We start from the raw sequence: 13340 nt of genomic DNA, 5'->3' as shown, positions 1-13340 counted from the left end.
AATAAGCTGTTTGGTATCTAGTGTGTGGGAGTCAGTGTGTGTTGGGTCAGCTTCTATCTGCCATTACTGACTGCAGTTTTTAAGGAATGAGCTTGGGCCTGAGCCATTTCTTGCTGAGCACACTGTGCTGGTATTGCTGGGACCAAGAAATGAAGACTTGCACCAAAATGGACAAATTTTCTAAAGATATTCAGATTGTTCGTATTTTAAGCTGTAGTCCAAATAGCTTCTACTTTGCTAAATGTATTCCCTGTTCCCCTGTTCATACCGTACATAACATATAAACAAATCCCTGTACCATGATTTCTTAAAAAAAAAAAAAAAAATAGGAGATTTCAGGCTATGGTAAGAGGTATAGATAAATAATTGATCATTGTGGATTTGGAGGTCTACATGTAATCCAAGAGATGTTATTAAAGAAAATAAGTGTCATTTGGGGAATTTTTTGAGGTCTGAAAGCTCAGTAAAGGCCAAATGATTTATGCTATAATCTAATGACAGTTGTCATAAGATTTATTTTATATGTATTATAGTTCTAGTAGCTTTATTATAATGTCCTAGACAGTTATAAGTACACTAATATATACAGAAAATAAATGATTAATAACTTCAAAGCCACAGAAGCAATCTCCATGGGTATTATTGCAGAGATCAGTCAACCTATCCTTAACAGAGAGAACATTTTTTTGATTCAGTGTCTTGAATTTATAACAAGAGTCTTGGTAATAACCGTGTGTCAGTGTTATCTAACAAGATGATGGAATTCTGAATCGAAGAGTTAAACTGCCAACAATACAGTGAAAGTGCCCAGTGGAGCACTGTTAATAGAGCATTGCTAATGCTGCGAACAGCCAGGCATAAAAACCAGCTTAGATGTAATGGTTTCTGACATGAGAAGTGACACACAAATCTCCTTTGCAGGAACAAATCTTCAAGATCGACTCCAAGTGTGAATCAGGAAAGGGACGCTGTTCTTTCAACCCTAACGTGAATACGGTGTCTGTTATGATCAGTAAGTAAAGAGCCTTAGTAAGTAAGGATACTCCAGGGTGCTGGGGTCTAAACCCATATGGTCATGTGTAGGGTGGGTTGATGGAATGCCCCAAGGGAGCAGAATTCAGCCTCCCAGGACCAGTGCCTTTTGTCCGGCTGATGGGCACAAGGGGTGGGTCCATCCATGTTTCAAGGATTGTGTGTTGAAGTTTAAGGTGTGTGGACAAATGAAATGCAGGAATAAGTTACTGAAAGCGGGAGAGAGACACAAGAAACAAAAGGTTGTCCCTTTTCCAGATGACACATTTTTTCCCAGGAATAGTTTCAGCTTTTCATTACCCTGTCTAGCATTTATGTTTGAATGGTTTCTGACCTTATTCATCCTAAACAGCATTTGTGTCTTATTTAATTATTTTTAAAATCTCAAAGTACCCAGGGAAAGCCTGAAGATTTCAGATGCTTTGAATTTAATTTTTGTTGTCATCACTGCTGTAGAGCCCACCAGCTCTTCATTCTTCAACTGGCTTTATACCCAACCAATTTTTCCATTTCCTTCCATCTGAAAGGCCAGAAAGTGAAACAATAAAGGATTTCTGCTGTGCTTGTTGAGCACCTATGAGAAAATTCAAAGGGGGAATACACTTTGTGCAGCCTAAGTCATCTGTAAAAGATTCTTCTCGTTTTTTCAACCAGGAAGAGCTGAAAATATATACTCAGTGCAACCTGACCTTTACATTTGCAGTATGTTCACACACTTCTAGTGTCAAAGCCCTGATTTTTCAATATGTGTCTGCTCCTTGCTGTACTTTTGGCTATGAAGGGAACAGCAGTTGTGCAGACTTTTGAGACTTTCTTAGTAAATAAAACTTGCTGCACACTGGTACTGTGTATTTCACCCAAGGCTTACAAGAGAACAACATGCCATGTTTCTGCCATTCAGCTTCCTCTGAAATCAATTATATCAATTACATATTGTGTGAGATACTTCCTTTAAAGTCTTTTAGCTATTAAGGAAAACATAATACAGTCTGTCCTACATGGCCTTTTCAAAATATAAATAGCTTTTTTTTTTTTTATTTCTCATTGCATATATATTTAGTACAAAGGATAAGTATATCTATTCACAGAGATGTGAACTGAACACCTTTAGAGAACACATAAATGCTATCTAGACATCTCTCTGAACCTTGGCTGCACTTAACACCTTTATCTCAACTGTGATCTAGGGACACTGTTTACAGACACTCACTGTGTAAAGAAAATGTTTGTTCAAAGTCAGTGATAGATGAGTCCACTGCTACTCATTGCCATTCTGGTATTATTAAGTGAAGTGACTGTTTCCTTTCCTTGTTCCTACTGGATTTTATATAGCAACATTAAAGAAAATTGTTTCTGAAGTATTGTTTATACAGTAAGCTGATTTTTTTTCTACAGTAAATCTGTGGCAGCTTTGTTCATCTTAATAGACTTTTCGTTATCTTCCTTGATCTATGCTATGTCACTAAAGAGACCTTCCCTACAGTTTGACTTCTCTTTTATGGCATAGTCCATCTACGAAGTCTAAATTATTCCACAAAGGTCAAATTCCTTTTAAAAAGAGTCCCCAGGCTGAGTTTTATAGTTTCTGTTGCAAAGTCCAGTCACTTCAAAAACATTAAGATCTAATGAATTAAGGCCTCAGTATCCATGCCAGAAACATGAACATTTTCTAAGTCTCAGCTCATGTTGTAATGAGGGGACTGAGCCAATGTACTGGACTCACCTTTGGGCTGTCTGCAGGAGGAATTCCCTCCTGTTGCTTCAGAAGATAATAAATACCACCATACCAATTAACTTTTCCACAATAAAAGAACCCTTTTTAAATATAGATGCAATTTCTTGACCACTTTGGACATCACTGGCCTAGAATACAGCAGGGAAGCTGATTCACCCTTCAGAAGAAAGTGGGTGCTATAAAAATAAGTTTGAACTTTGTGCAGTTTGCCATCATACAGAGATGCATTTGCACAAAGCAATGAAAAATGTGCTTTGAAGCAGGTTGGCATTACTAGTGTGCAGGATGCTCTCCCCACCAAGACTACAAGATATTTATAAAAGCAGACATACCTTATCAATCCAGTAATTCCTTCCAGTAACAAAGTGAACTCATTGTGCTGTGCAGACCAAATACTGTGTGGAATTTAAGGATTTTACAAGAAGGAAGTGGAACTGATGGATCTCCTCTGATACATGATTAGCAGATAGACAGTAGGAATGCTTAAGATGTAATACCACTGATACGTAATAGGATTAAAATTACATAGTATAGTACTGATGCTGAAATGTGTATATGCACAGGACTGTACATAACATTTAGTGAGAACCATAAACCTGATCTCTTTCAGCCAATTTGTTTCGTAATAGGAAAAAAGTTCTGATGGATTGAGGTGAGGAGGCAAATATACAAAATCACTTACAAATTTGTCCAGATCTAACATCATTCTGTCAATACCTGCTCCAGAAGTAAATGCTTCAGCAACATGGAGCAAATGTATTGCTTAAATCCCCTGTGTAGGAATCTTGTCATCACAGGGAGAGGTGAGAGCAGAAGAGTGGCTGCTGGATGCCCAACCAGGGGTCAGCTCAGGCTCCAGTTAGCAGCAGAAAAGCAAAGGCTGCAGAGTTTTGATCCTCTCATGAGCTTCTCAATACTCTTCCATGCTGATTAGGAACACATACACACACACACACACACACACACACACACACACAGAGCATGAAAATAGCCTCAAGTATTTCTGAGCCTGTGACTCTTGCCAGCTTGACCACACTCCCTGGGTAGTCCAGGACTACAGACAAAAACATCAATCAAAGGACCCAGCTGTACTGGAATGTATTCAGCCACCACTCCCACTCTGAGAGTTAGAGTTTATTTTAGCTACTGTTTTCTACTCTGGGGTTTCATTGTCATTAGTCAGTGGAAATTGCTTGGTTATTCACAGAGAAAATGATAGTATATGTAATTATAATTGTAATTATATATACATATGTTTAGGCACACACACAGACTCAAACAAGCAGAGATAGACATCCTGACTGACGGGCTGAGTTTTAAGCCCTGCACAGGGAGTGGGAGCTCATAGTTCTGTTAATGTAGGAGTTGCATGTCTCATTTTGCTCAAGCATAATGTTCCTATACTTAGAACCAAGTGCACAACAGGCGACAACTGTTGCTCCATGTTACTCTGAGTAAAGTTCAATAATATGATTGTCTGGCCTCTGCAATACTCAAGTCTGCTTGAGGCTGCCTGAGGCAGCCATAACAATGCTGCTGGTAAAAATTGGCACCGATCCACTGACTGCAATAGATGTTGTGCCAGTTTACAGCAGCAATAAATTCAACCCAGTCACTTAAACTACTTTCGTAACAAAAAAAAAAAGTTCTTTGAAGTGCATACTTAAGATATTGAATGAAATACTTTTTGATAACTCTAGCCTTGTGCCAGTGGTCCTTAGCAGTGCAAATGGGGCAACTAAACTTCCTGTCAAGAATAGTTTCCTGTGTATGCAGCTCTGCTATGACATTTAATGGTACAGTTCCATAAAGAAAAATATGATTACTCTCATGCATTCTAGTTTGAGTCTTTGTAAATCAGAGAAAACCTCATTCCCATGACCCACTATTTATATGTATAGATTCCTGTGTAAATAAAGAGCTGATGAATTTAAAATAAACTTTTTTTTTCTCCCAAAAGCCATAACAATTCTCCCTTCATTTCATTCCTTACAGATGAAGAGCTTTTTTCAGGAATGTATATTGATTTCATGGGGACAGATGCAGCCATTTTTCGCAGTCTGACCAGGAGGAATGCAGTGAGAACTGACCAGCACAACTCCAAGTGGCTGAGTGGTGAGATGCCTTTAATTTATCAGAGTTTTAATGGGTGTCACAGAGATTCTGCTTTCCTTTTCCTGCTTAAAACAAAGACCGTATCCTTCAAAGAGCTTGTCTCTGAAGTTAATTTATGAAGAAGACCATGAAGAAATGTGTGTAAATAAAAACTGTAGACAGTGCAGATGTGGAGGGATCCCTGCATGAAGCAAGCTCCTAGATCACCCCACCTGATGGCCTTTTTTGCATTAAGACTGAACCAAGCTTTTTGAGGGCAAGTGTATGAAAACCTTTCTAATGGCAATTGGAGACAGTCTGATTTCTAGAAAAGTGCCTTCACCTCTGATGAATCAGATATTGCCTTAAATCCATGTTTGATTCTAGACCACAACTTCAATTAAGATTCACCACCATTGCATTCAAAATGAGTGCATAACAGTGTCTCACTGTCAGAGAAGTCAATGTGGATCATTGCCACTTATTTCAGTGGTAAGGAATTTGTTATCTAAACACAGTAGAAAAACTAATTTCTGAGTGGAATCACCTCTTTGATTTACTGACATCATTCTCCATCTTTACTGGTAAGAAGACTTCTTCCAGTGAAACAAATTTAAATTAAAATGGTAGTCAACCCTCTGAGAGGAGGTAGCTGTGAAAGGTTATAGACCAAATAACACAGCAGTTACAGTTTTAAAAAGCCTTCAGGTATGTTGAAGTAAAGTTTTGTCTTGATATTTTTTTATGGTGACTTATTCATGTCTGGCTGTGACTACAATGAAGTCACAAGATTTCATTCACAAATTCATTTCACTATGAAAGGGAAACTATGTCTGCTCTCTAATTTTTTTTCTGTTTGTTATACATTCTTACACTTACCTGTGCACCCTAACATGTGCATCCTATAATGAATTAGAGGAAAATTAAATTTTAAAATGCCTAATTTCTGGAAGATCTATGTGTTCAAAACAGGTACTTGAAAGTACCATTTATCTCCATGTTCTTTTAGAGCCAGAGTCATGGCATTTGTTATATTAATTGAGAATAGACTTAGGTGAACAGAACAATGCTGCAGTCCAAAATGAGTTTTCTGTCAGACATTCAACCTTTGTGTCAGATTGTTTCAAACTTTGTACTGCACTTCAGCTGAACAAGCAATCTTGCATGATCATTGAAAAGACAAAGCCTTCATGCAGGAAGAAGGGACACTTCTTCCTTCAGTCAAAGGAGATATTCTGAGGGCTCCTGCACTGTCCATTATATGTTTGCTGTTAAGGTTATAAATTATTTTGTTCTCTCCCTAATTCTCCTTTGTAGTGTTTTGCACGTACATTTGACTATGTTTACCAGCCTCTGATATGAAGTCAGATGCTGCTCAAGCATTTGCCTACCCTCCTCTCCTTTTCTGGGTTACACAAATTGATTTTCTCTCTTACTTGTGAACCTTGTTTGTTACATTCCTAAGCTCTTCCAGCTTACTTTTATATTTTGTCTCAATGAGACTTTCCTTAGGTGGCCCAGGTAACACACTGATTCTTCCTTCTTCTTCAAAGTCTTTGAGTCTCTGCAGTAATCTAATACCATTGCTTCTAGACTGCTCCTCTAAAAATTTGCTCTGTAATAAAGTTTGGCGTTGCAAGCACAAGTGGCTGGCAGCATGGAGCCATTTGCCTGTTGATATTTGGTATATTTAGCACTTCCTTGAAGCAGTCAGTAAATCATTTGTTGCTTATACTGATACATCTTTTGGTTTCATCCTTTTGGTAAACTTTTTCATTTCAGAGCCTATTTTTGTGGATGCTCATGTTATCCCAGATGGCACTGACCCCAATGATGCCAAAATCTACTTCTTCTTCAAAGAAAGACTCACAGACAACAGCGGCAGCACAAAGCAAATTCATTCAATGATTGCAAGAGTATGCCCAGTAAGAACTATTTTGTTTACCAGGTTGCTGGGATAAGCTGCTAGTGTGACATGATGATCTAAAAGACTAAATGTTTGAAAAGCCTTTGATTTGACAAAATTTCCTGTTTCTCTGTCAACACTCATAATTAAGAAGAGCAGTTACTGAACTCACAGCTTATATATATCTCACTATATGTGTAAGAATATGGAAATGTAGAGGTTCAGGGATTTGTGTATTTCTTTGACTGAGTCAAAATAGTTGCCAGTGTTGAATTTTTAGACTTGCTGTCCTTAGCACAAATAAGGCACATTATTTTCTCAATAAAAATGAACTTTAGGCAGTGAAGGCCTACTTCATACACACACAAAATACACATACACTCAAAATGTACACATACACACTCAAAACATTTAAAGCACATCAGAAGTATCAAGCTTTTAAATTGGTGGATTTAACTTTCAAATGCTGTTTTCATTTTGACATCAAAATTTGTCTTTCTGCTTGCTTGTATAGATGCGTGTGTGAGCCTAACTTTAAAAATGTGCACAGGAAATTTAAATTCAGGAGTTGTGGCTATTCCTGGGCAATAATTAATTTTTTTCACAGCACTCCTCATTGTCTCTATTTTGGGTTTTTTTGTATTTCTAATCAACTGTACATGAAAAATGATTGAAACAGCTATTAATATCTCTGGTGAAATATTTTTTTGTTTAAAAAGAGAAAAAATATAATTGCACAATTGCTGCTAGTCTATTCATTCCTTCTTTTAGAAGGCTTCAGGAAGTTCATTATGAGTGTTTATATATTCCCTGTCTTTAATTTGGGTTTTCTTTAGAATTTGATGCTTTGTGATGTTGTGCCTGGGTGTAAAGGTGTTTGTCTTTCTCTGGCAATATGATGAGGCATGTGATTACTTTTATAATCTCCATTCTCTGTATTTTAGTGAGAGTGCCTAAAGGCCTTATTGGGTGTTTTGCAAGAAGACATTTCACACAATTACAGCTGTATTAGGTTTTTTACTGTTATAATGAAGCTCAGATGGTTTTTGAAAGGCTTAAGACTTTTTAGACTTACAGTGAAACCAGTGGCAGAATCCTAAGACCAATTAAAATAAATCTGAGCCAGTCATATTTGTATACGTACCACCATATTCATGTATCAACACCTTTGAGAGTGACAGAATATACTGCCCCCTGAAAAGTCTCCTTATAAGTCACCCTAAATTTTGGATTACCAACTCCAACAGCATCAGTGAAACATGCACAGCACTTACTGAAATCCCATTTCAATAGCTTCTGCATTTTGGTTTTTCTCTTTCCTTGGGTAACATCATGTTAAGCAGCTGGGAGGGCACTGCTCTTACGTAAGGCATTCACCAGCACATTTGGTCAGGATCTGTCACCTCAGGGCTGCATCACCTGGTTTGGCAGTTACAGTTCCCACCCTGAACCATGGAAATTTGTAAAGATCCATGAGTGAGCTGTGAACAAGCCATCTCTGCACCAAGCTAGCTGGACTTGCAACAGTGCATAACCTGCTTACCCACACTAGCCATCATTTTTGAATAGTTTTTAGAGTATCCACCTCATGTGCTAGTGTGCCTTACTAGGTCAGGTGCAGCTATGCTGCTGTCAGGACTAGAAGAAACATCCCTCTATAGAAACATGAGACCTTTTAGAGATAGAATGGACTTTGTCCTGGGTGTCAGTGAGTGATGCAGAGCTCCACAGTTACTTCCAGTCACAACAGCATACACTGCTGATGCACAAAATCTACTGCCCAAGCCCCCAACCCTGCTAGCTCAGCAGAGAAAGTCCACTCAGAAAAGTAGTTTTTGGTTTGTTGTGCATATAGAATGCTTAGATGAGGGGATTTGGCTTAGGTCTATCTATTTTTAATAAATTTACATGTAATTATATAGATAGTGAATTAACCTGACAAAAATGTGGGAAAGTCCAGTAAAATGTTAGTTGTGTTTTATTTCCTATTTTCTGAAAATAATATTCCTTTCCAGAATGACACAGGTGGTCAACGCAGTCTCGTGAACAAGTGGACAACATTCTTGAAAGCAAGACTTGTGTGCTCAGTAATGGATGAAGATGGAACAGAAACATACTTTGATGAATTAGGTATCATTAAAAGCATTCCTTAAAATTTCATCTAAATGTAAAATTGTGTATTTGTGTATTTCTTTGACTGAGTCAGAATAATTTCCAGTGTTGAATTTTCAAACTTGCTGTCCTTAGCACAAGTAAGACACATACCTTGTGCATATGTAATGACTGATTTTCATTCAGTTTCTTAGTCAAGTTGTTAACAGTGAAATCATAGCACTAGAAGTTCATGACAAAATTCCCCTTGCAGTTTTATGACAGCAAAAGAAAAAAATTCTTTGTAAGTCTTTCTGTGTAATTATAAGGTAATTAACGTAATTAATCTTGAATATGTAAACAAATGATAGATGTAAAGAACTAATACTTGGAAGGAAACATCTAAGTTACTCTCTTACTGTTTTGCTACTAGTTTTTTGCAATAGATTACAAATAGAGAGTTTGCAATACAGGGTTTTAACATCCCTTTGAAACTGTTTCTTATACCACTGTGTAACATGCAGCTTTCCATAATGCATTTTTTTCATAATGCATTTTTTCTATTTTTTGATCACAGGGTAGAGTTCTCAGTTTAGTAATTCAAGATAATGCTAATAAATCCTGTTACTGGCACCAGCAATAGCACTATTCATAAGTATAATTTTTCAGGAATCATTCAGTCACATATATTTTTGTTTCAACATGTGAAATACTGTAAATATTCAATGCACAATCTGTACAGCAATCACAAGAGGTTTCTTTTCAAAGTAATTAATAGATGCATATCTTGATGCCTACTTGCCAAACAACATTACCAGAAAGTTTCAAATTCTGTATTGTCCATAGCTGAGGTGCACAAAATCATAGTTCTAAATTCATGTATTGGAAAATTTGGTATGTGCTTTACTATAAATATAAATAATATGAGCAGCTAATGTGCACTGCTACTAGGTCTGCATCTGGTTCTGATATTCCCTCCATTGTATCCTCTCTTGCTATTCTTGATTATTATTCCTGATGCCCACCATAGCAAATGGGGTTTTGAGTCTTTCTGAGTTTATATATTTACAACTTGCTTTAGTTCAAGGTTTCAGTGGAACCTGATTTGGCCTGGGAGCAGATCCTGACTTGCTCTAGCTCAGAATGTGCAAGGTGCTTGGAGGACTGATTTTCTGAAGCTTGCAGTGCCTCAGCAGCTCATCTTTGAGAACTGTGATTAACCAACCCCGTCCTCTTCAACAAGCTGTAGGATAACTGCTTTTAGTTTCTTGTATGACAATATGTAGGGCCATAGTGAATAGGAGACAATGCTCTCAGCATGGGTTCCCAGCACAATTCCCTAGCAAAGAGGAAGAATACAGTCACAGCTGGAAATTCAGAAAACGGGAGAGAGCAAACACATGCTTCTGTTCATGTATAATTCAGGAGACTATAACACTTCCAGTTCTGCATGGCAAAGTCTTTTGCTTTTGACATATTGAAAAGAATATCTAAAAAATTCAGTGGGTTAAATGAAAGAGCCACATGAATTAATGGAAAGCTAAAGAACATATTCTGTGATAAAAAGCTCACACAGTTCAGTCTTTTTTGAGTTGTAAATTAAGTTTAAGAGGTAGCATGATTATAGTTATTAAAAACATTTGTAAGGAGAAACTGTCAGAGATTAAAATAGTTTTCACTGAAGTGAAAAAAAAAATCAGCAGATTGGAGGTAATAGTGGGTAAATTAATTTCATTGACTGGGTGCAGTTTTGCACAGTGCTGTCAATAAATCCCTACACAACAGGAGGCAGGAGGTTTACTTCTCTCTCTTTACTGCAAAGCTGTCTGACATTTGTATCATGTTGAAAATGCTCTAGTGAGGGCACTCCAGTGCATTCTGGACAATAAAACACCTAATTTACCCGTTTTTGATTACATCCATCTATGGGAACTCTTTGTCGTTAGCCTACTGCAACTTTAATGTTTTCCTACTGCTAAACAACCTGCTGAAACAAGATACAGCTGAGAAAAATGTGTGACATAGATCCTGAATGTATTTGAAAATCTTTGCCTTCTGTCTCTATAAGGCTAGAGGGCATGGAGTTAATTTCCAAATTTGCTTCTGAATGTTTAAGTGCTAGATTTATGCATATATGATCTGTTCATGTAGTAAGTCTCCTTTTTCCCATTCAAGTCTGAGATAAAACTACTGTTGAGTTTAGGAGGAATAAAATCATCAATTAAACTGGAAAATAATGTTTTTCTTGCTATTCAAAATGTTTTTCTTTCTTACAGAGGATGTGTTTCTCCTAGAGACAGATAACCCCAGAACAACACTTGTGTATGGAATTTTTACAACATCAAGGTAAACATGGAAATTTGAAAAAGATTACCTGAACTGCCTGATTTTCTGTATGAAAACTGAAACTAATACTTCGTGGATAAGGCTGTGCTGGGAAGTTTTGTTTGTCTGCTGTGGCTGTGGTTTGCATGCAGGATTCTCAGTATTATTGTTGTTGGTATCTATGTCAGAGCTGTGCTTCTTGGACCAAACTGCTTCCTGACATACTGTCAGCTGCCACTGGCAAAACATTTCCTTGGAGGGCCACTTGTCACTGCTCAGCAGTGGAAAGCTAAATGACTTCAATGCTGTGAGCTCATGTGGCATCTGAGAGCACTTAACACCTCCTGAAGGACATCCAGCACCCTGAAGGATCAAACTAGGATATCTTACATGAATTCATACAAATCATTTCCAGTCTCTCAGCTGGCTGATGGTCACAGAGATGGCAAATAACCATACTGGTTTCAGTTGGCTACAAAAGGACACGCTCACGTGGCGTTTGGTCACCTCCTTGCTGCTCCCTGTTTCCAGTTTCCAGTTACTGTGTGGTTTAGAAAGCACTTGCTCAGCTCCCAGGGGTGGTGGAAGTACTAGATATGGCTTACTAGGCTGAAACCCTCCACAAAGACAGACTGACAGGTGGACCAACAGGTTCTTCCACCTCTACCTTTACCTTTTTATTTTTCCTCTTGCCCTCATTATATAGTATTAACAAAGAGTAAAATTGGTTGCTATCCCCTGATTTCTGATATGCTACCCTTTATAATTTAGCTGTTATTTCTTGTGTTCAAAGAAGTCTTCTACATTTTTAAAATTTTAAATTATTTTATTAAAATAGAAAATTATGTAATTTATTATTAATAATTATTTTAATGGCAATTTTTAATTAAAAAAAGTACATTCAGATTTTTTTTTTTCTCCAGGATTTTTTCACTGGGATATAGGGCTCTACTTACTCAAATGTGTAAATATGATAGGAGAATTTAACTGGGAAAAAAAAGCTTCACATAACTTGTAAACTTAGGTGCTGTATATAATTCCTACTTTACAGAAAGAGAAAAGGATGAGCTTATGTTCAGTAGTAAAACCACACTTATCATTAGGTCGGGGGTGCAATATGACTGAACTGGAAACACTTCTGCCTAATTCTGGTAGAATTCTTTTCTCAGTGGAAATAAGATTTGAATCACATGAACATATAATGTGACAAAAAAGAGAAAGCTTCACTTTTTCCTGGCTCTCAAGTTATTTTCTCTCTCTACTGAAGTTTTTGCACATGTATTTCTGTTATTGTGAACCACATGGTCTATTCTTGCTTTGTTTTTGTTCAACTATAGATTGAATATGTTATCTAGTTAAATACAGAAACCATGAAGATTTTTACTCCTTAATAATTCTTGTATCTTCATCTCTGTAGACTTTCAACTCATAACAGTAGCAAGAGAGAAACATCACAGGAAGCAATAATTAGTAGTATTTTTATCTTAATCATACAGAAGGAAACCAATTAATACTGAGATAAATTATTCTAGTGTCATAATATGCTGTAAATCTAACATAAAACATCTGGAAAGAATAAATGCATTTCTCAAAATCTATTAATACCTAGTAAAATTTCCACAAATACCATAATCCATCTAAAAGGTTCATTCTGCTAATCTGTATATAGCTGAGAGCAATATGGATTTCACTTTTACTGTTTAGACACTATGTGTAATGTTTCAGGCTTTTTTTTCTGGAGTGTTTTTTCTTCTTCAATTGAAAACAGTTACTTGGATTATCTTCATCCCACAGTTAACATTAGGCAGATCTCAGACTGTCTGGAGTTTCCACTTTCTAAAATTAAATACCGCAAATCTTGCATGCAGCAAGAGGAAAAATGAGGGAGTATCAATCTGGAAATCTTTCCCCTAGTGCTCTTCATCATGGGGTGATGGAGACCATTCAGGGCTTGTGCTGCCTGGACCTGTGGCTGAATCTAGAACAGTGGGAACAGCACTACTTTGCCTTTTTCTTAGGCAAATCCTCGGGTTCCCCTTAGGAGGCTTCAAACTTGGATCTTCATGAGTCCAGTTTTATGGGTGGATTTGAGGACTGTATAGGAGTAATTCCTTTACAGCTACATCTTTTCCCCATTTTTTGCAAAAAAGCTGGAAA

General features: G+C 37.1%; 1 protein-coding gene across 1 annotated transcript in view; it reads left to right on the top strand.

The window, feature by feature from the left end:
- Positions 1–13340, top strand: part of SEMA3C (semaphorin 3C) — a 113288-nt gene that overhangs the window by 71640 nt on the left and 28308 nt on the right. Inside the window, exons 6-10 of the mRNA XM_021528831.3 lie at positions 922–1012; positions 4763–4882; positions 6644–6786; positions 8783–8897; positions 11135–11204. Coding sequence (XP_021384506.1) covers positions 922–1012; positions 4763–4882; positions 6644–6786; positions 8783–8897; positions 11135–11204 — 539 coding nt within the window. The remainder of the gene's footprint in view (positions 1–921; positions 1013–4762; positions 4883–6643; positions 6787–8782; positions 8898–11134; positions 11205–13340) is intronic.

This window comes from Lonchura striata, chromosome 5, assembly GCF_046129695.1.
Source record: "Lonchura striata isolate bLonStr1 chromosome 5, bLonStr1.mat, whole genome shotgun sequence".
In the NCBI taxonomy this organism is placed as follows: domain Eukaryota; kingdom Metazoa; phylum Chordata; class Aves; order Passeriformes; family Estrildidae; genus Lonchura; species Lonchura striata.
The sequence above is the reverse complement of the archived record's forward strand: the minus strand, read 5'-3'. Positions and strand labels throughout refer to the sequence as shown.